The 23,691-nt window shown below is 32.4% G+C and overlaps 1 protein-coding gene across 2 annotated transcripts in view; it reads left to right on the forward strand.

Moving 5' to 3' along the window:
• The window catches only part of LOC118196922 (neurexin 1-like), an 894,564-nt gene that overhangs the window by 807,170 nt on the left and 63,703 nt on the right, over window positions 1-23,691 (forward strand). For both annotated transcript variants that reach the window (XM_085827476.1, XM_085827475.1), the window contains exons 15-16: window positions 12,862-13,128; window positions 20,107-20,226. In XM_085827476.1, the coding sequence (XP_085683602.1) occupies window positions 12,862-13,128; window positions 20,107-20,226 (387 nt within the window). The remainder of the gene's footprint in view (window positions 1-12,861; window positions 13,129-20,106; window positions 20,227-23,691) is intronic.

Raw genomic sequence — 23,691 nt, forward strand, 5'->3', positions numbered from 1 at the left:
AACGAAAATTGTCAGTTTTAGACAATTCGATTTAAACGAAGTAAAGTAGCAGACGATAAAACGCCGAAGGTAAAAATTTACTCTTATTTTAAAAAAAAAAAAAAAATCTGAAATGTTTCAGATTTTAAATTACGTCCAAAGGGACGTTTTTTAAAAAAATAGGAAATCGATCATAAAACAAATTTCAAATTTCAAATTTGGTCTTCCACATGCTCATATTCGTTGGAGGATTACGTTATTCAAAATTCGATGACTCTATGTACCGTTATTTTATGACAATGTGAGAAATATACATACATTTACGCAGATTTTCATTAGTTAATTTCTTCAAATATAATGCAGGACTCTAACATTTTATGGCAACAGTTTGAAAAGTGAACCGACATTTATCCGTCCGACGCAAAATGCCAAAACGAAACTAATAGTCCTTCGGGATTCAATTCCCTTTGGACTAAAAAAAAAAAAAAAGAGAGAGAGAAATTTTAAAAAAATATTTAAAAATGTATTAAAAAAAATAGCTTTTCATATAGTATTAATAAATATTTATTACGCATCATTGAGGGAAAAAATGTCATATAATTAATTCTCCGTAAAATTTTACTTGAAATTTAAGGTTAAAAATAGCTAATGGCAATACAGTGTAACAAAAATCCATAGACCACATTTGGCGTTGTTATCGCTCAAAAAAATGATGCCAAATTTCAAAACGCGAAAATATGTAAATTTGTGTATATCTTAGAAAATTTTGAATAAAAAAGTCTAATTTTTTGCAGATATGCTTAAAAATATACCTACTTTAAGATGATGGTAAAAATTTTATAGGTTATAATACAAATTTTTTTTCGAAAAATTTATAAAAATTATTTAAAAATAGAAATTTAAAAAATAAAACACAAAAATGGGTAAATTTTATTTGGAATGAACCTAAATTTTGAAATGTGAGAGAAAAAATCAAAAAAATTTAATAAAAAAAGAGATATAAATAAATATTTGCCAAATTCAATTAACATTGAGGAGCTAAAATTTTGAGAGCTAATATTTCAAAAACTACTCGTACGATTTTTACAAAACTTGGTAATCTGGCATAATTTGAGTCGCAGAATCGAAATATGTAAAAAAATTGGTATGTTATTTCAGAAAAAGTCCGATTTTGTGTCAAAATACCTATGTTAGAATAGTGCTATATATAAATCTAATATATATCCTAAGTCGCGCTTTCGAGACATGAAGAACGCAATTTGAATTTCGTGAATCGCCCCAGTAGAACGTGAGATATAGCACTGTCCCATTTTTTTTTTTTTTTTTTTTTTTTTTTTTTTTTGAGCAGTGTACATAGAAATTTATCATATTTAATTATGACTGAATAAGTGTCTGCCAAACAAATTGGATATGAGTGATAATAAAGATTTCGCTGGGGTTGGAGAGAAAAAAGGGATTTTCAGTTATTTGTGAGTATAAGTCGGCGTAGCGATTATTGGTTCAATGGGTTTCACTTCGCTCTAGCCAGTGTGATCTGGGAGCAAGTATGATAAGAACATGGCATTCGATCTTCCTCGAAAAACGCCTTTTGTTCCTCGTTATCGGAATTTTTTGGCGCAATATATTGCAGGCTGTAATGCTTTTTTTTTCCTACAGTATTTTCCTGCGATATTCATCACTGAATTTCATTTCCTTAAGGGTAAAAACGCTTCAAAATTCGAATTGGGCTATAAGTAATTGCTCTCAGAAAATTTTTAGGAATCATTATAAAGTAAGCTGCAACCCTAAGAGACATTTTGACATATGTATACTCTTTAAGGTCTTTAAAGTTCAAGAAGTAACTCGCTCATCTACAAATATACCCTAAAGCTTACAGTAAAATAAGTCTAGGAAAAATTTAGTAATTTAATCTTTTTTATTTAAGATGTTTTAAGACTGAACTTCTCTCCGTTCATGTTAAATTTTAAATAGAACTTTTATCGTTCTGAGGAAAAGTTTCTTTAATTGGAATAAATGGAAAAAATAAAGAAACGGTATTTACGGTGGTTACATGATGATTGTTTATGAAAATTTTGAAATTCGAAACTATTCGTCATGTTTCTGGGAAAGAAGATTATTACGAAATGCAATCGAGTAATTGCGGAACTGAGTAACATTAAGTTCCACCAGTGACTGAGAAGTTAAGACCATCAAGAAGTTTGGCGAAGGCAAACTGCATGAAGACAAACTGCATGAAGGTATCATTTCTCTTAGGTAGATAGCTTTCAAGTGCTTTGCCGTATTCAATTAACGAACCCTTATTACACAAAAACATCCTCGGGATATCTTAAGGATATTGCTCGCGGGATAAGCACACATCCTCAGGACATCCCGAAATATCCCCCGAAACTCCTAAGCACATCCTTCTGAGTTCTTAATATCACATCCCAGTATATCCTAAGGGTGGGACATACACCTATTCACCTATATTAGACATCAGTTGTCTCGGCCCTCCGTCACCAGTCACCAGCATATCTTGAGGCCATCCTAACTACGTCCTATCGACAGCGTACAGGATGTTATCAGGATCTGAAGTTCTACTTACTACATCTTCAGGACATCCCGGGTTATCCCACTAACCTCCTAAACACATTCCATTATATCCTCAGAACATCCTATCCCATTGACAGAGTATGGGATGTTATTAGGATTTAAAGTCTTACTACTCCTCAGAACATTCCGTAATATCTCAGTTTCCGCCTAAACTCATCCTACCGAGTGCTTAATGTCACATACCAGTATATCCTTAGGACATCCTATCTAGGTCTCATCGACAGCATACAGGATGTTATCAGAATCTGAAGTACTAATTACTATATCCCGGAATATCCCTTTAACCTCCTAAATACATACTCCCGACTGCTTAATGTCTCATACCAGTATATCTTCAGGAATCTTCCTTACATTCTAGTGAAAGCGTGTGAAAGTGTCCTTATGATCTAAAACCTACTTAACCTAACCATACTTAAAACTGAATAATACAGAAGCTTTGCGTACCCTCATGGGACACGTTTCTTTTCTTGTCTTCAGTTCTACTGTTGAAAACTTCTTATTTATTACATAAAATAAAATTTTCCGCTTTTCTGATGGACATACAGCTTACACATGAGCACTGTATTATTAAATAACTACATGTTCGGTTTCATTGTAGAGTTGGAATTTTTTAATTTTCAATATTTGAGATATAACAAAAAGTGTAATAAAGTTATAATTTTTTTCTCATAAAGAATAAAATAGATGTTTTTATGCCCTGAAAGTCCAGCTTCCTTAAATTAAGAAATAAATTGCTTCCTTACAAAAATCTTATACGATCTGTCTTGACTTATGCATCAGAGACTTAGGCATTGACTTTACGTGATGAGGAAGCTCTGGGAGTTTGGGAGCGAAATAGCTTATGCTGCATTCTTGGTGCGATCCAAGTGAATAGATCATGAAGATCTAATTTAGAACTTTATAAAATGTATAAACAACATAATATTCCAAAATTCATCAAGTTACAGAGACTTAAAGGGCTGGCCCTCTGGTTAGAAGGAATGAAGATCGTTCCTACAAGAAAGTCTTTCTAGGCAAGCCCATGGGAAATAGACCTCAGGGCAGACCCCAGCTAAGATGGATTGATTGTATCGAAAACGATCTCAATATTTTAAAAATTAAAAACTGGAAAACAGTTGCCAAAAGTAGAAATGCCTGGAGAAAACTTTTGGAGGAGGCCAAGGCCCACCCAGGGCTGTCGAGCCATTGAAGAAGAAAGAATAATAGTTATTCACTAACTCAATTTTCTGACAGAGTCTTATCATGTTGTCAGCTGAGTTAAAGTTTCAGTAAAGACTGTATATCTCTTAAAGAATCGCTTTCGTTGATTATAACTGCTTAATACATAAAACACTGTTTTCTTACCTAATAGCCTGCATTACACTTTATGTCATCAAATGTGTTTCTATTATATCTCTACTCAAAAACTTGCAGAAATGATATATTCGTTCTTGTAATCGTTCTTCATAAGAATAACCGTAACAAAGACGAATTTGCTATTATTTTTCTTTCGATTTTATTCACATTAAAGTATCTGTACACTTATACTATTTACCTTAATTTTATACATATCATACATACCATAAAATGCCTTTAAAATTCAAACTGTATCTAGAAAAATTATTAATCAAATACAATAATTCGCTCGAATATTCGTTTACTGCTTGTCAAAGCATAAGCAAATATCTTATCATTAACTTTTATTTAAGCTGAATTCTTCTACTTTCAATCGTAACAAAACATCAGCCAATACTCACAACAGTTGGATATTCTTTCAGTTCAGTTCAGTTTGCCCGTAATTATTTAATTTCATTTTAAGAATTATGTTTCAAAATATTCATTAAAGCAAATTAAACATTGGTGTTTTGTTAATGTACACAATAAACATTCTCTCAAAATGCTCTTCAAAAAGGTAAACCAACAAATTCAATATTTTTTTATTTTACTTAGATTGCAACATTTATCCAATATTAAAAAGACTTCAAAGGAAACGAAAACATCTGATTTAACGATAACAGTAGAATTCCGCAGGCGAGAGCAAAACCGTCTGCTGCTCTTTCTGTAAATCGAAATAAATTCTAATCAGTAACATCAGTGAATCTATTCAAAATTTTATCATTATGATACGCATTCAGTTTGCTAGTAAAAGCCATAATTTAATTTAATTTTTAATATACACATTAAAACATTTTAAAATAATAAATTAACCAAAGTTTAAACGTAACCTTTTTTTAAGAAAGTTGTCCGGTTTCGTCTAATGGTTTTGCATTTGCTTTAAGAAGTTTATAACAAATAATCAATTTTAAAAGGATTTTAAACTCAAATTAAACAATAATTTAAAAGACGGTTTTATTGCTTTGAAAACTTTTCCGATTTCCATTCCATCTTCTAGCAGTACGACATGATATTTTATATCAACATTTAGTTTCCAAATTGATTTTGACCAGCAGTCCACACCTGAAAAGAGAATAAGCTCATCTCCAGCAATCCAAAACTTAAATTTGCGGCTAAGGGCTTTTTAAAGCCAAACACAAATTCTCAATATTCCGTTCTGAGCTATTTTGTAAACAGAAATTCCTAACCTATCACTGGACGCCATTTTGTAAACAGAAGTTTTAAAATTTTCGTTGGGCACTACTTCGTTAACTGCTGAAGTAACGGAGGTTTTATGATGCCTGGCTATCTCAACCGGCAGAACACAAGACTTGTAATCTTGGGATCATGCGTTCGAACCCCACGTTGGGCGCCTTTTCGTAACCACTCTTCTATAAACACAAACGCTAGCTAGCTCTAAAAGTATTTATTAACAGAGCATAGGAAAAGTTACAAAGAAATATACATCAAGACAAAGCATAGACCAAAACGGAACGGTAACGAAGGCCGTAACCTCAGAATATGAAATAGATATAATATATGAAAATGGCAAAACCTAATAAGTATTTAGAATTAATGTTCAGTTCACGGAGACATAATATTGCAGAACATAATATTAACCTCGTCGTAGCTGGAGGTTTTTTAGACTGATTGTAAGTTGTTCTCTTGGCCAGTAGATGGCGTTGGATAAAATAGTTCGTTTCGTTGAAATAGTTTTGTTACAATACTAGTTTCCCCAGTACTGTCTCTTTATTCTCTAATGAACAACTGACGTCTCAACGTTGGTATTCAAAAATCGTATTAACTGCTCTCTTTTTCTTAGTGGATCACCAGCTTGGCTGTTGTTGGTAGGCATCATATTTTCTCTCACGTCGGCGAGACTGTGTTACTTTGCAATAAAGCAAGAAAAGCCATTAATAAAGACATTAAATAGAACAGTTTTGAAAGTAAATTTCTGTGACAGTCTATCGCTTTTTTATTTTTTGGAGCAATAGTCTGCTAAAACATTTTATTATATTATAGTTGTATTTTAACTTTACTATTTCTCGACACATCCATCTTGTATGATATCTGCATTATGCCATATTTTATTGAGTGCCTTTTCAGGGTCAACAAACAAAAATCAACAGATTCTTTGCAGTAGACTTTTTCAGAAAATTTTATGTTTTAAGAAAGGTTGCCAAGGGGAGCTTCTTAGATATCCAGTTCTGTTGTCAGCCTATACAGGGTGTCTACAAATGATGTACATAGTTTGATGTTGCTTGTGACAGGAAACTACTCAGTACAACAAAGAGCTTTTATGCATCAAACGTAGACACTGTCCATGTTTTATACAACATAATCAATATGTCTCCCCATTTGCACTACTGGTTGCACATAGGATGTCCAAACAGTGTCCCAGGTTCCGCTAAGTATACTGCAGACTGTCATTTGAGACATGTCTGAAGGCTGCAATAATGCATGTTTGGAGATCATCAACAGATTTTGTCTTGTAGATCCTGTTCATAATATTGCCACATAGAAAAAAGACTGATTTTTCGAAAAGTGAAACCTTGACGCAGATGCCATTTCTGTTGATAGGATTCCCTAGCGCTGCTAGTAGTCGCAGTCTGAAACTAAGATGCTATTGCCAAACTTAGACAGTTACTTGCTACTTTTCTGTAAAAGGAAGAGAAACCTTGTATTTCTCGCTATAAAAGGTCGAAGTTGTATACACCATTTGTATTTCTAAAGGTACAAAGAATACGAATGAGAAGAATACGACCCGATCCACCTAGTCTAAAAATAGACCTTATAATCTTGTTTTGTGTTGTCTTTAAGTTCACCACCAAACCAGACTCAAGCACAATCACAACATTAAAACAAAAATTATAAAAACACAATTAACACATATCAAGTAAAAAGAAACAAAGACATAAGAAATCACAAGGCATAAAATCATTAACATCTCAATAAGTCAAAATGACTAAAATTATAAGTAAAAACTCCAAATAAGTTCTATAAAATTCTAAAATCATTAAAAACGAATAAAAATACAATTTTTAGTTAATACATTTATAATTTTGATTATATCGAAATGTCACATGCATTCCGTTTACCGTTATTAATTCCTACACTCTATTTGGCAAACTTACGTAATTTATTATAACTTATATTTTGAAAATTTGCAATTTTCATTTGTTGTCGTACACCTTCTGTTAATTTACATTCAAACCCGAAGTGCCCTGCGGAGCCAGGTGAATTACAAGCTAAGCATAACGAATTTTCCTGTATACCAAATCTACTACCATGATTTGTAACAAATAACTTATTTACATCTATTATTATATACTCGCATTTTTGAGCAATTTTTATATTTTTCAATAAGCCCTTATTTCTTATTGAACTATTCCATTGTTGCGACCATTTATCAAGATAATATTTTTGCATTACTCTAATTGCATATTTCGTTGAACCAGATAGTTCTATAAATTTTTATTTTCCACCGTGGCCGCCTTCTTAGCCAGCACGTCCGCCCTCTTGTTGTCAGCAAAGCCCACATGAGCTTTAACTCATTAGTATGAGCTTTTATTATTAAAGGTACGATAAATTGATTGCATTCATATCCTTTTAAATAGTCTTTCTTCATATGTTTTCTCCATTTTGTAGTTTTACCGTAAGAAGACGCTGTTACGCCGAAAGAGGATATTCTGTGTTTACCTTATAAGGTATTTCTCCTGCGTTCTTAGCATGCCTTCGTGGTGTAATCATTAGCGCACTCGACGTGTATTCGAGAGGTCCGTGATTCGAATTTCGAATTCCGGAGAGGGAATTGCTAATTTTTCATCTCTCCTGCTTTTTAAAAAAAAAAAAAAAAAAAAAAAAACTAATGCCTCTAGAGTTGGCGCCCGAACTAAACAAGGTGACGGATGAGGGTTCTTCACCGCTAGGATTTGGCGATTGGGTACCGTAATCTCCAGTCCGTCTTTAAAAGGGAGAGTATATAAGGTATTCTCTCGACTTCTTAGCATACTGGAAGTATGCTAAGAAGTGTAGTGGTGAGCACACTCGGCGCGTATTTTGAGAGGTCCATGATTCGAGTCCCAGCGAGGACATTGCTCATTTCTCATCTCTCCTGCTTCGAAATATTTAATATCTCTTCAACCTTATGTAACAGTTTTTGCGCCGTTGCATTGTTGTTCTATCATTTTGATGTATTTTGATGATTTTTTTCATTAAAATATAAAAAGACAATGCAGTCTTCATATTATTCTCACCAAACCAAGATCGACTTTAATAATCACTGATGTCAAGTCGTCGAACAATTAATATGAAATAATAATACAAAAATACAGTGCAAAGGAGGCTTTCGGATGAACAATAATTAAATAATATAAAATGTTTCATCAGCTAATTTTGAGTGAACAGAAACACAGTGATTTCTTAGGAAATGGAGTTCAACTAAGATCTGATCTGCCTCCTCTTGATAACGTTGAATCAGAGTTTCATTGCATTCCTTTTCCTTTCCTTTTCTTTATGTATTTTTGTTGTTTTCGGATTTCTTTTTGTTTCAAAATACTGAGTTGAAAGGATTTATTACATTTTTATTGGGGTATTTCGGGGTAGCACTGGTTTAAATTTCATTTCTTTCATATCTTTGTGAAATTGGTTCGAAATTAATACCTTTTTTTAGTCTATAATTAATTAATTTTTCAGCAGTATTTTGCACGAAAATGATTTTGGAATATTTTTGTTGTGAAACAATTTCTATAATACCATATATATATATGCGTATATTTTCTGAGACCTGGTGTGTACTGAGTTTGAAAAAGATTAAATTATGATTTGTACTTCACATTTACTATTTCGTATCCCTACTATTGGCAAAGAATATTTATAAGGGTTACTCCATCTTTTAATAAGCTGATCTTCCGAAACTGGACTTGTATTTGAATATGTTCTTATTTTTACTCTCAAGTTTCTTGATTAAAACTCTTACAACGTATTCATTTAATCCTGTCCTTTACCAAAAGGAACGAAATCCAATTTCACAATTTAATTCCTTGATAATTTTGTTTTCTTTTAAATTAGATTATACGGATTTCATGTAAATAGATTTCTAGGAATAGAATGCTTAAAACTTATAAGCTTAGTAAATGCTTAAATTAATATCAAGGAATTAAAACCTCAGTATCATAAAATGTGGGATTAATTTTTCAACTAACATTTTGGAAGCGGAAGGTTTAAAATCTACAGTGCTTTTAAAATGTTCTATTCATATTTTCTTTTCGTATTTAAATGGAAAGGTGGAACTTATTATGAAATTACAACAAGGGCGGTGTAATATAAGAATGACGAAAACAGTAATGCGAAATGAAATATTTAAATCACCAATAAAATATACTATTATTTGATAAACTATAAACCATGGCTGTGCTTACTGCGGTAACTACATTGAAATAAAAATTAATTAACTGACTTCTGAGACATCACACTTTCATAATAAATAAAAATGAGATTCGCGGGTTTTCTGAAATCAGAACTAGAGAAACTTTGAATAACCAGGTCTTATCTGCTAGATACAAGAGAAACTGCTAAAGAAGAAAAAAAATTAAAGAAACTAAATGAGAAGAAATAATACTAGTATAGAAAACATGAGGCCTGATATTAGTACGCAAAATACTTCTAACGCATTTCTGAAACTGCAAAACGTGTAATGAATACTTACAAGACTCATAAATAAATGTAAATATTGTTGTAGGTGCATTATTTCAGAATTGTTTAATTATTCAATAATAATCTCCAAAATAACAAAAAATAAGATTTATTGTATTTTAACCCAATGTCATAGAGAAAAGTCTGATGTATACACCACATCACTTTCTTGTACTAAATATTAAATTATACGCATTCTTTCCTGCATTTCATTTAAACTTATTTCCTCGAATTTCATTAGAGGTATATTTCTCATTCAATTAATTCAGTTCTCACTTCGCGGCAAGGAAAAAATATATAAAAACTCAAAATATCTTCATTAAAATTTGAAAGGTAGAGAAAAACATAAAACACCAAATAGAGTTCAAGCAATTAAAAATCAATTTTTACAGTTAAAATTACAGTTTCTACGCAAAAAGAAGCAATTCGGCCACCAGGCAGGAAGTCACATTTTTTAGTGCACAAAACTAAGAGATTGCTTTTAGTCCCACTCCGCCAAAATACACTAAAGATGCAGAAAGACTGCTAAATTTCAAAGATAAACAAATATGGCTGCTTTGGTAAAAAAAATTAGGCTTAGCCGCATTTAAACAACTTTTAAATCGTCGATAACCCTATAAATATTGTATGCAGATTAACTAAAGGCATAAAAACCTTAAACGGAAAATAGGAACAATATAATTCAATCGTTTTTAAAGCGAAAACTGCATAATTTACCAACATATAAGAATAAAAATACTGAGCTCCGTGAGCCGAGTAACAGAATGACTTTTGGTGCGGCCGATTGCAACCAAAATAGGAGGTGTGCAACTACATGTTATAGCACTCTTGTATACAAAACGATACTCTGAGACTACTCGTTTTTGACTTATGGGAGATACATATATAGGTTACGTACAGACGCCATGAAACAAAATTTCTTCTCAATCCATTTTAAATTAGTTTTATAATTCGTTTGGTGAAACAGAGTCCTTTATTCTGTCCTTACATACAGATGTAACACCGAAACATCGTTAAATTGCATTCCATTGAGGTCAAAATGGATATTTTCCTTGAAATATGATACCCAGAATTTTTCGTGATTACAGTACTTCCTTTACTTCGCACAAGGAAGTAAACATTAGCAAAATTTTATAGCTTTTATAATTCGAATTTGAACTAAAATTTGGCATAAAGTTTTATGTTTTAATTCCTATATCTTTTCCATATCCTATATTTAGCTATGTCTTTTCTAGATAACAAAGATTTTTAGGAGATAAACTCCATCATGATGGATTTTGTTCCCATGATTTCTTACGTCTGAATTTTTCCAGCTTAGAATTCAAATTTTCACAGCATCTTTGCATTTTGAGCAATATGTATAAAACAGTATATTAAACGTGTCTTATACCAAAAAACACTGATTTAATTAGGAACTTCTTTCATTCCTTCTTTTTATTATATATATATATATATAATAAAAATACCAGTGTTCAGCATCTTTACCGCTTATTTTTATTATATATATATATTTTTATTATTTTATATGTATAATAAAAATAATATATATATATATATATGGGGCCAACCAGCGGCCGAGCGGTAAAGATGCTGAACACTGGTAGTTCGGTCCGAGATTCGAATTCCGCGAACAGGTTGGCTGCATGGGCGTTTTCGTGGTTTTCCCCATGTGTAACGTGTATACGAGCCAGTTTCTGTTAGAAATTCCTCCACGAAGGCATCCCTCCCTTTAAGCAGACAGCCCTCGCGTGCTTTGTCATAATTGAATAATCCAATCCAATATATATATATATATATATAATCATCCATCATCATCCAATATATATATATATGTGATGTATCAGCTTTAGTTGTAGCTAAAATAATCAGACGATAGTTTTAAAAAACAGAATGCATTTATTATTATTCAGGAGAAATATCAGTTACAAAAATCAGATATCCGGAGTAAATAAAAGAATTACTAATAACTTTTTGTATGAAGTTTACTGCATCGTGACATTTAAGGAAAAGCCCCGATATTCCTTTTGCGAGTCATTTTATAGCCTCTGGAAAGACGGAGCTTCCAAGAAATGACGTCAGCCTTATCAGCCAATCCAGTTCGCTTTAAATATCTCCAGAACATTCTAAAACTGTCCGTGTAGAAAAGGCGAGAAAAACAACTTGACTACGGGGCTGTGGATTTAATTACACATACTTTGAAATAAGAGAACGTCGCCATTAAAAATGAAAAGAACATACAGTTAAAAGCTTGATTAAACGGACACTATCGATCAAAACCAATCAGAATATTTTTTGAAATCTTATCGACCAAAATATTAGATTTATACAATATACAATCAGTTACAGCTACACAAAATAACAGTTACAAAAAATCAAGCTTTAGAGACTAGGAAGTCAAAAATATTAGATTTATACACTATCAGCTATACAATATACAATCAGTTACAGCTACACAAAATAACAGTTACAAAAAATCAAGCTTTAGAGACTAGGAAGTCAAAAGTAGCCGAATACGCTTATTGCAAATGAAAGCAAGTTATCCACAGCAAGGTTAACTATGTGAAGTCTGGCTAGATTTCTATCAGTTAAGACTGAACAAGCCTACAAATCTCGTACGCCACACGTTCATATGAACTAGAAGCGTTGAAAGCCTCGGTATCAGAAACTCCAAAATATGAGCTTAAGTTATTGATATTATTTCTTTCTCTTGGCAACTTTCGAATGTCGCAATTTAGCAGCATTTTTCCAAACGTAGAACAATTAATTGTATTCTCTAAATTTCCCAAATTACTAAGCGATATACATTCGACTTCTGAGAACGACTTACATGTAAAAAATTGAAGCATTAAGAAAATATTTTAGTCTTTATAAGACATATTTTATTCTTTTTATAAAATTGATCCTTTGCAGTTATTTATTATCATTCTTTCTGAAAGTATCAGATTCCAAGCAATCTTTTACTCCCAAGACAAATAAATTAATTCAAATCACATAATACAGACTTGGAAGAAGTTCTCTGGACACGACCAATGATGTCACATAATCTACCGATGACGAAGCAATTTATTACAAACTACAAATTTTCTGAATTTTAATATTTTTTAAGTATTGGAATTAATATTATAAAAAGTGGACGCCACCTTTACAATATATTATAGTAGCGTGGAGCCGTACAGGTTCCTGGGATAGTTTTCACAGATCACGTTCTTCATCAAAAAACTTTAAGCATTTTTGCAATTGCAGGTCGTCCGTCGGTCAAACAACATACATTGATGGTGGACGACATGATAGCGACTGTTGCAAGCACTGGATCCAATGTGCATCTCGACTTGGATGGACTCTTGTATCTCGGTGGAGTAAGAAGAGCTTCGTACTCCTCTCTCCCCAAACTAGTGCAGTCAAGACACGGATTCGAAGGGTGCTTAGCCTCATTGGATCTAAATGGAGAGACTGTTGACCCAATAAGAGACGCCGTTGTGCCCAGTACTTTAGTATCTGCCGGATGTGCAGGTAAGTAATGTGGTGGTTCAAGGTCGTATAAAACACAAGCGATGCTATTGTTTCCAGTCATCAGAATTTTCTTTTATATTTGATCTCCGCATGAAGGCTTTTGTTTGGTAAGAGAACTAATCCGTTGAGTGATCCTTGGATATTTTTTATTATTACTTTTAGGTTGATATTTTACGGTAAAATAATTGAAGAACATCTCACAAATTTTCTAATAGAGTCAATTAATTTCTATTTAACATTTAATAAACTTGGAAAATATGAAAAAAATTCATTATTAATGAAATGAAATAGAAAAACCCCTGTTTTAATCAATTCACATAAAACTTTTCAGCTTATCTGAAAATGTTCTTTTTTTCTTGAAGCATAAACACTCCCTTTATGCTACACAATAACCTCCGGAAACTGCGAAAATTTTAAAAAATATCGTTCTTATTTATAAAAAAAGTCTGATGTGTACACCAAATGACTTCCTTGTACGGAATATTAAATTATACGCATTTTTTCTTGCATTTCATTTAAACTTATTAGATTGAATTAAACCTACTTCGCCGACAGCGCATAAACCACAATAGAATAAATGCATTCTTTAAAATTCACTTTGTTTACCATAGCGACACTTTGGCGCTAGGTTTACTTAACAGTATTATATTTCGTTTATATTATAACTCAGAATGCGCAAAATTTATATCATTTAAAGAATTATCTAATCGTTTCCACATGTTCGTTCAAATACTATAATAAAGCTAGAACTATGTATAAAAGAAATTAAGTAAACAAAACAAAAAAGAAACCGTTTTTCACAGACCATTGAGTATTTCTCATTCAATTAATTCAGCTCTCACTTCGCGACAAGGCAAAAATACATAAAAACTCAAAATATCTGTATGAAAAATTAGGAAATAAATCTTAAACACTTATTTCCTCGAAAAAATTCCAGAAAGGATTAAGCATGATTTAATTGGCAATAATAAATGAAGGCGTTATTTTTGTTGTTGCGAAGCAAAGTTTCTCTAGATTGGCCACAAATCCACTATCCTGCTGTTTCAAATGTAAACAAACAATGGCCGTCATCAAGAATAGTATTAGGCTTAGCGGCACTTAAACAACTTTAAAATTGTTGATAATTCTAAAAATATTGCATAGAGATTTACTAAAGGCATAAAACCCTTAACCGGAAGATAAGAACAACATAATTCAATCATTTTTAAAGCAGAAAATGTACAATTTACAAACATATAAGAGTAAAGAAACTAAGATCACTGAGCCGGGTAACAGAGTGGATATATTTATAAATATATTCATATACATTTGGCGCGGCCGATTGAAACCAAAATACCAGGTGTACATCTACATGTTATAGTAGTCTTATATACAAAATTTCAACGTTCTGAGGTTACTCGTTTTAAAGTTATGCGAGATACGTACGTACGCACGTACGTGCATACGTTCGTACAGACGCCACGAAAAATTCTCTTCAGAATTCATTTTAAAGCAGTTTTTTAGTTTTTTTTGGAGGAAAAGAGTCTTTTATTCTGTCCTTGCGTACAGATATCGCGCTAAAACATTGTTAAATTGCATTCGAAAGCTGTCAAAGTGGATATTTTCGTTGAAATATGCTGCCTGAAGCTTTTCGCGATTACAATACTTCCTTTTTACTTCGTACAAGGAAGTAAAAAAGTAGAAAAATTCCTGTCTTAAGCAATTCATGCGACTCCGTTTTAGCTTTTCTGAAAATTGTCTGTCTGTTCTTGAAGTATTATTTTTTCTTTTATGCTACAGAATAGCATATATATAAGGATAAGTAGTAAAAATGCTATTATTTATAAGAACTAAATGTTTTGTTTGAGCTGAAGAAATATGTTAAAACCTTGTCAGTTTTCGAGGAAAAGCAATCTTGCACTGAGAAAACAGAATTAACTTTATAAGGTATTTCTTCCGCCTTCTTGGTATGCCTTCATGGTGTGATGGTCTGCGCGCTGGGAGCGTATCCAGAGATCCGCGGTTTGATTCCCGGCGAAGGCGATACTAATTTTTTATCTCACTTGTTTTTTAAAATGTACCTAATGTCTCTACAAATTGACTAAATGGAGCTGCTGTAAAATTTCTGGAAATAATTGTGGCATGTAAAAATGTTTACTACTAGATTACGAAATAATTAATGTATCACTACTTATCAATTACGAAATAATTAATGTATCACTACTTATCAATTACGAAATAGTTAATGTATCACTACTATCAATAAATTAGGGCTAGCCTATTTTCATTAACAAAATCCTTGAATATAACTTCAGCACGAAAATTAATTATTTTCTCATATGATATAAAAATTTATAATTTACCTCACTAGGAACCAACAATCTGTGTTAATTATTAAAGAATTTTTAACAGTCTTGCTTAAGTCCAGATATTTCTCATAAAGGAGTATGAACCTACAAAATTAAATTAATTGTTCATATTTAATGTTTAGCGAACATTCCACACATTCATTGCATATTTCTTTCTGCTAAAACTATGCAAAATTGTTGAGTAATAAATTACTTTTCACAAAGTGTTATATTCAGTAAAATCAAAAAACTTTAATCTTCTAAATCTGGCTATTGCTAGTCTCTAGCAAATGTTACTCAAATATTCTTTTATTAGGTTTTCTTAAAGCTATGAATGCACAGCCAAATGTGTAAAATTTATTAAAAGATTTTAATTTTGATACTCAATTTCAAACAGCATTCATCTTAACTCATGAATTGAAACTTTCTTATATCCGTTCAACAGAAAACTTTTCTATTGCATTTACCTTGTTATGAAAGAGCACTACTACAATTACTTTTGAAGATGAAAATTTCTTTTATTTCCCTTGAAATGCTTTGATTTCATTAAATTTTAGGGATATCAAACAGATATGCAATATTAGAAGTACTAAATTCTTTCTTATTTAATTCTCAAGTGCAGTGAACTCCCTCTACGATAACAATACAATTTTCCAAATAATTGTTTACTTTTTTTGGTCATCGTAAAGCAGACGACAATACAGTTATTGATATGCGTAATAAATTTATTTACTGTAGTTTGCGACAACAAACCTTTCTTGCAATCTATTAACCATACATACTAAAGTAAAAATACGATATATCGGTTTATTCATGATATAATATCAATGAAATTACAGATAAATCGTAAAAAATAATGCAGCAAAAACAGTTTTAGGGAAAATTTTTATATTTAACTTTCCTACTTAACTTCATATGTAACTTTAATTATTTTTAAGTCTCAGATTTTGTTAGTAAATGCAGAGTGGCTTTTATAGTTTTTTTCTGCATTTTAAATTTAATGTGGAGATTAAGTTTAAAATGAAGAAAACAAACCTTATGTTGTGAGAAACAAAAACTATAAGAGCCTTATGTCATCAATTTTTCTTAGCAATTAAAAAATACTCCCTATTCATAAAGCGAAACCTGTTAACTTTTGTTTTGTTTTTTTTAAATGTGCGATTTACTGTATGGTCCTTTTCTGTAAACTTTCTTTACCAGCAGCGTTTTGAATGACTTTTGTTCTTTTTCCAAAACTTAATACTTTTTGTTTCGCAAACATCTTAGTATAACTTTTACGCCTTTATGAAATTTATAGCTCACAATCATCAGTTTACATATTCTCTTAGTTTCAAAACAAGTAATATAAAAAAAAAAAAAAAAAATCTGAAAGGTTTTAGATTTTAAATTACGTCCAAAGGGACGTCTTTTTAACGTTTTGTGTGTTACTTTTATTTATTAAATATCATGTTCTTTGCACTTAAACCATAAAATTCAGTTCAATAGCAATGTTGCAAAATAATTTTAAAATGAGCCTATCTAGAATTTCCAATACATGGTTCCGCTCCGCTGGAGATAAAAAGGTTTCTCCCTTCCCCCCCCCAGTAAAGTATTGCCGTTGCTCGCTATTAAATCCTTGAGTTTGTTACTCAAAAATGCGTTAAAGTTTTACAAAATATAAAATCGATCATAAAACAAATTCCAAATTTCCAATTTGGTCTTCCACATGCTAATATTCGTAGGAGGATTACATCATTCAAAATTCGATGGCTCTATGGACAGTTGTTTTATCACAATGCGAGAAATATGCATACATTTATGCAGGTTTTTCGTTATTGAATTTCTTTAAATATAATGCACATTTGGTGGCAACAATTTGAAAAGTCATTCGCCGTTTGTAGTGAATCGACGCGAAATCGCAAAACGAAAACAATAGGAGGAACAAAGCCCCTTTGGACTAATAAGAAAACATTTTTATCTCCAGCGCGCGAAACTGTTTCGGAAATTCTAAAGATATCTTCTCTTTCTAAAGTTACAAGTTTAAAAAATGAATTTCAACTTGAGTGGATAAATAAAAAGTATTTTGTTAACGATTGAAAATTGGAACAAGATATAGGGAGAGTGTGAGCTAATTGTAAGAATTTAATAAAGGCGACCGGTTTCAGTAGTCGCAAAAGCAAAAATAAACTGAGCTGTAAAGGTGCCTCAAAAATGCTCCCCTCCCCAAAAGCGCAAAAGAAAGAAAAATGTCTGACTAAGGGGAAATACTAGAAAAAGTCAATAATTACCTTACAGACTGCTCTGGAATAGCAAGGAATAGCCTGAGAAGTTTCAAAAAATGTCACCATGTGGAAATACTATCATATATCGTATTGACACAGAATTGCACAGGCACTGAGCTATACAAGTGTCCAGAAGACAGTCTACTATATGAGGCTTGGCATTTTTGTAATGTATAAAACGCTGAAAACTTTTGGGGGATTAATGCAATGTTACCTTAAGCTGCAATATTACATCACAGAATGATTCAGTAGTCATAACGTTCCTCACATCTAGAAATAAACTAGCCCCTTCGCGCCGACTGTCACGTATATGTGCCAGCAACGAACACACTTATCTACCGGCCGACACGCAGGCGTGCCAGAGCATTGTTGCGTTTTCTACCGACTGTCACGTATTTGTGCCAGTACCTTGGAACGTTTTTCAAATTATAATTTCTGCCACAAGATGGCACTGTATGTCCATATGGTTTCAGATACATGTACATTAGACCTTCTACTCGAAATGTGAGAAGCATGACTCACATACACGTGTTTTGGATTATATAAACAAACGGGGAACTAAATGTTTCCGAATGGCGTTATTTATGACGTCTCTTTAAATCGCACTTTATTCGCACGTGGTAGTTGTTTATTGTAAGTAGAAGTTTTATATGCGCTAAAGCGTTGAGTATTTCGGTTTACAGTTCAATTTTTAGAAAATAATTAGATCTTGTTAGACGTGAATTCTTTCTGTTTTTACCGTTTCAATGTCGAAGCGTCGAAAATGTTTAACAGAGCATGAAATAGCAGAAATGATGCAAAATATTTCAGATATTGATTCTGAAATTCTGATATTCTGATATTGATTCTGAAAGATTAACTGAAAGACATTTTCCAAAACTTTGTTCGGAAGAGACTGATAAGAAAATGAGACGACGATGCTTCGTTTGTTCACATTCCCGGAAAAATCCTCCAAAACGGCAAATGAGTTATTACGAGTGCAAGGATAGTAACGTAGGACTGTGTGTAGATCCCTGTTTTAAAATTTTTCATACGAAAAGAGAATTTTAAGTAATATATTTAGTTTACAGATTATAATGTTTAAAGTCATAAAATGGTGAGTAATTAAAATAAAATGTGTAAAATATGCATTTAAACAAGAAATAAGGTAATTAAAGTATATATATAAAAATATGTATAAAGCATAAGCCGTTTAAATACTCTATAGAGCATTATTAAACAATGCGTTGATACTTCGGAAATTTCATGGATTTAGGCTTAGTAGCAAAAACGCCCCCGGCCCTGGAGAGACGCTCGCGGAAGACACTGTCGACCTCCGCGATAAGCGCGCGTTTTCGCTACCCGGCTCGAAGGGGCTAGGAACACAAAAAAAGTGTAACCGCCCGCTTCTTCTGTTGTACACATTCTTCATTTTCACACCACTCTGACACGTTTTCAGTGGTTAGTGACGTTGTTCATAAAGTTATAAGGTATTTTCTCCCTTCTTTCCTCATTCCATCGTGGTGTAACTGGAACCACATTCGACGGGTATTCAAGAGTTCCAGGGTTCGAGTCCCGGCAAGGACATTGCGCATTTTTCATGTCTCCAGCATCAAAAAACCCAATGACTCTACAAGTAGCGCCTGAACTAAAAGGTGATGGATGATAATTCGTCACCACCAGGATTTAGCGATTGGGTCCCCTCATTCCCAGTCACCCTTTAAAAGGGGTAGTTTACAAAGTATTTCTCCCCCCTTTTCTCATACCATCGTGATGTAACTACAAGCACACTTGACGCGTATTAGAGAGATCCAGGGTTCGAGTCCAGGCAAAGGCACTGTACATTTTTCCCGTCTCCAGCATCAGAAAACCTAATGACTTTATAGAGTCAGTACGAAGTATGATAATATTGCTCCCTGGAGACACGTTTTGAAACTGCTGATAGCTATTTCTTGTTATACGACAGTTATACAACAGTACTTGTTATACATTTTGTATTATAATTATCTCTACTTACGTTTATTTACATTCTCAAAGCTATTGGACTATTGGTCAAAGATAATCTTCTGTTTAGAGCTAATCTTTTGTGAAAGATGATCCCCACAACAAATTCACTCTAATTCCTTAATTTGATTTATAAGTTAACCCTCTGAAGCGTGTTGGCTAGAGCAAATATTCTTTATCATGTCTGCTGTGCCATCTAGAATATTTTGCTTTAAATAAATATCTTTGTTCTTCTTTTTCTGAATAAATAATCTTGTTTTTCAAAACCGCAACTCTTATTTTTCTTACACGTAAAACAAGCACATCATCTACTGAATTTATTTTATATGCATTAAAGAAAGTTACTTTAATATTTCACACCAGCTAATCTCTAGTGCTTTGCTAATACATTTTTTTTTCGTCTTTAGGTCCCGTGACAAAATGTAGTACCACCGCTTGTGCCAATCGAGGAATTTGTGTCCAGATGTGGAACAGTTATACTTGTGACTGTGATATGACATCGTATACAGGTCCAACATGTTCTGACGGTGAGTTTTATTACCATTAATGTTACAGTTACTGTTGTATTATATCACTACTATTACCAATGAAGCAAAATTCACCTGCAAGAAATGCAGTTCTCTCTCCATTTGAAGCGTAGGCAATTTAAATTAAATCGGGGTATTAAAATAATATTGTTACGAATTTTGTATTTAGAAAGATAATTTTAGTAGAATTATAATTAAAATTGTTGCATTTCTCCGTACAATGCAGCGCGAGACAAATTTTAAGAGAAAGCTATGTCGGAAAAATAGAAATTCAGGGGCACGTGAATTTAACAGAGTAAATGGATATCTCGGTAATTTGTATTGAAATTGAATGAATGTAATTGGCTACTACGTTGGCTGTAACCGTAATTCCATCCTCCCTGTTGCTTTCTAGAAATCTCGAGAAGCAGAAAATACTAGAAATATCTCGCGACTGGTTGAAAGCTATAAAAGGCCGAAGAGAGATCTCCCTGATCTACTGATTATACTGCGTGATATTGTGAATACTTATACGAATATCTCTGAGGAAAAATTTCAGTGTTCTGATATATTTCTTTTCATAAGAATAAATTTTATTAACCCTATTATCGGACTTCTGCATTCAATTTATAACGCACCCGTACATGCGCAACAATATAATATTATTAAAATTAAACATAACGCAAATGTAATTATTAAAGTTCATAGCTTGTTGTTGTTGCTTCGTATTGTTCATAGACATTAGAAATAAAGGTACTATTCGGTTTGAGGGCCGTAAAAAATCGCCAGATTTCGCCAGAAAAAATCGCCAGTAAAAAATCGCCGTAAAAAATCACTTGGCCGTTGATGCCAAGTGCTGCCAAAAATAATTACGGCAACCCTAATGCAAGAAAGGAAGTGTAATAGTAAATAACTATCTAAGATTGATGTTTTAATTTAGATGAAAGGTTAATTTTATATAATACTTTTTTATTATTATAATTTATATAAAAAAGGCTAAACATGACTGAATGGAAGCATAAAAATAAATAACTATTTCAGATCATTATTATAATTTATATAAAAATTGCTAAACTTAACTGAATGGATGCCTGCATCGATATTTCGCTATCGAGTTATTGCTAAATAATAGTTTCATCTCGTTGGTTGTTCAAACATAATTTTCTATAATGAATGATACCTTTTCTTTGAAAAAATTCTCGTAAAAGTGCAGAATGGCTCACTTATTTGTTTGCGGCTTTTTACAAGGGTAAAAACAATTGGAATTTTGTCAAATTTCTTTTACTTTTAAGTGAAAATAGCTCGATGTGTACATAGATAAAGTCCAGGGTGTGCGCATGCCATTTTTGTGCAATTCTGAGTGGTTTTTTTTTTTTTGGGGGGGGGGGGGGTGAAAATAAGTTAATGTGTACATGAATACCGAGTATGTACAATTCTTTAAAATGCGTCAAGCAGTGGGTGATTCTGCACTTTACCCAAAATTCTATTGCACACTTTTCGTCATAGGTAACTCCCAAATTGTTAAATCCATAGGATATCAAAAAAGGATTTTAAAACTTAAACTAGTATTTCAATGTTGTCTTAAGAAATATAGAACTATAATAAAATTACGCAATCTGAAATCAGCGCTTACGCTAGATTTGGCGCAGTGTTAAAATTGCTAGATTTGGAGCTTTTGCGCATACATTTTCGCCGCAATTTTTTTACGGTCCTCAAAACGGAATAGTACCGAAATAAATATTTCTTATACAGTTAACCAGAATATTTTGTCAGCAAGTTTCATAATTTTGCTAACCAGTTAATGTATATTTACTTTCCTTTCCTAAGTACTTTTTTAGAAATTCCTCTCCCCTTAGGCAAATAGCCCTGGAGTGCTTTGCGGTATTTAAATAAACCAAACCTAAGTACTTTTTCCGCCAAATCTATCCAAAACTGTAAAACATAAAACATCTTTAAAAGGCGCAAAACTGATAAATCGATTAGCATTCTTAAGTATGAACTTCACAAATTGTGAGAAATCAGTTCTCATTTATTGCACGTCCTCGTCAGAGGAATGATGCATAGCAATATGTGGGATTTAAGTTGTTCTAAATGTTGTTAGAAAGGGCAGTGGACGTGGAGCCTCCCTTAAGTTCTGCATAAATCTGTCGAAATTTTGCATTTGTTTACAACAAAGTATCTGTTGTTATTGCAAATATTTAACTTGTGGCACGAATTCACGAGCATCCCGTGCAGGGCTATAGCAACAGTTTAGTAAATAAGAATTCGTTTGCGTTCGTGTTAAAGTTTGCTTTATGCATAAAATATTTGCTCCTGGCTATAATTTGCAAAGCAAATTGATCTAAATCCTGCACTAGGTGTCTCATAAAATGCCTCGATGCGGTATTCCATTGCAAACTCACCGGCAATAAATATACCAGCATTTAGCATTCGACAGTTTCTGCTCGTTGTACATACAAATTTTACGGGCTTTATCTCATGCTTAATCATGAATATGAAAGCGAAGGGTAACATAAAACTGGATGCCTTACCTGTTTTGTTGATAGCCTAAAAATAGTTGCAGAGAATAAAACTGTAGGCAGTCTAAAATAGAAGCTCTCATTCTTTTCCAGGCCTTTGCCTTCTCTTACATATGTCAGAATCGCATTTCCCCCTTTTTTGCTCTGAAGCACATCCAGATAATAATATATAAAATTTAAGGGGACTCATATACCTTAAAACCCATAAGATGTTCGAAGAGGTGACTGTTGCAAGAATTGGGATAACTTATTTATTTTAAAAGTAATTACTACCAACTTTTCACAGCTGACTACATAATATAGCTGCTTTCTGAAATAGTAATGAGAAAGTTTGTGTTGCCACAAATATTTTTATAATTTAATCCGCTTTGTGACAACATTTTTCGTCGTGTTTCCAACTTGCGCGCACAGTTTAAAACATTCTGTTTCATAATTTAATTCCATATTTAATATATAGCTTTTATAACATTTGGAAACTACTGTGAAAATTTCTAAAAATATCATGTTAAATTTTTATTTTATTTGGAGTTGAGTTTATAAAATGTATTTTATTAAAAAAATTTGTAAAGTTTTCGTCCATAAAATTTTTCAGTATTAAAATATTCATCACATTGTTGGTTCAGTTAGAAAATAGTGCCCATATAAAGAATTCCATAAAATTTCAAATATGCACCATTGGTCATTTTTAAAATATCATGCGCGCAAGGTGGAAACATGGCAAAATATTTTGTCACAAAGAGGATTAAATTACAAAACTATTTGTGGCAACACAAACTTTCTGGTTACTAGTTTCCAAAGCAGCTATGTTATGTAGTCAGCTGTAAAAAGTTGGAAGTAATTACTTTTAAAATAAATAAAATATTCCAATTCTTGCAACAGTCACATATTCGAAGATCATGAGGGGTTTAAGGTGTATGAGTTCCCTTAACATAATTTATTAATTTATTTCAGTATGTTATGAAATTAC

The sequence above is a fragment of the Stegodyphus dumicola genome, chromosome 12 (genome assembly GCF_044657685.1).
Source record: "Stegodyphus dumicola isolate Sdum_Otavi_A_Nest chromosome 12, ASM4465768v1".
Classification (NCBI taxonomy): Eukaryota; Metazoa; Arthropoda; class Arachnida; order Araneae; family Eresidae; genus Stegodyphus; species Stegodyphus dumicola.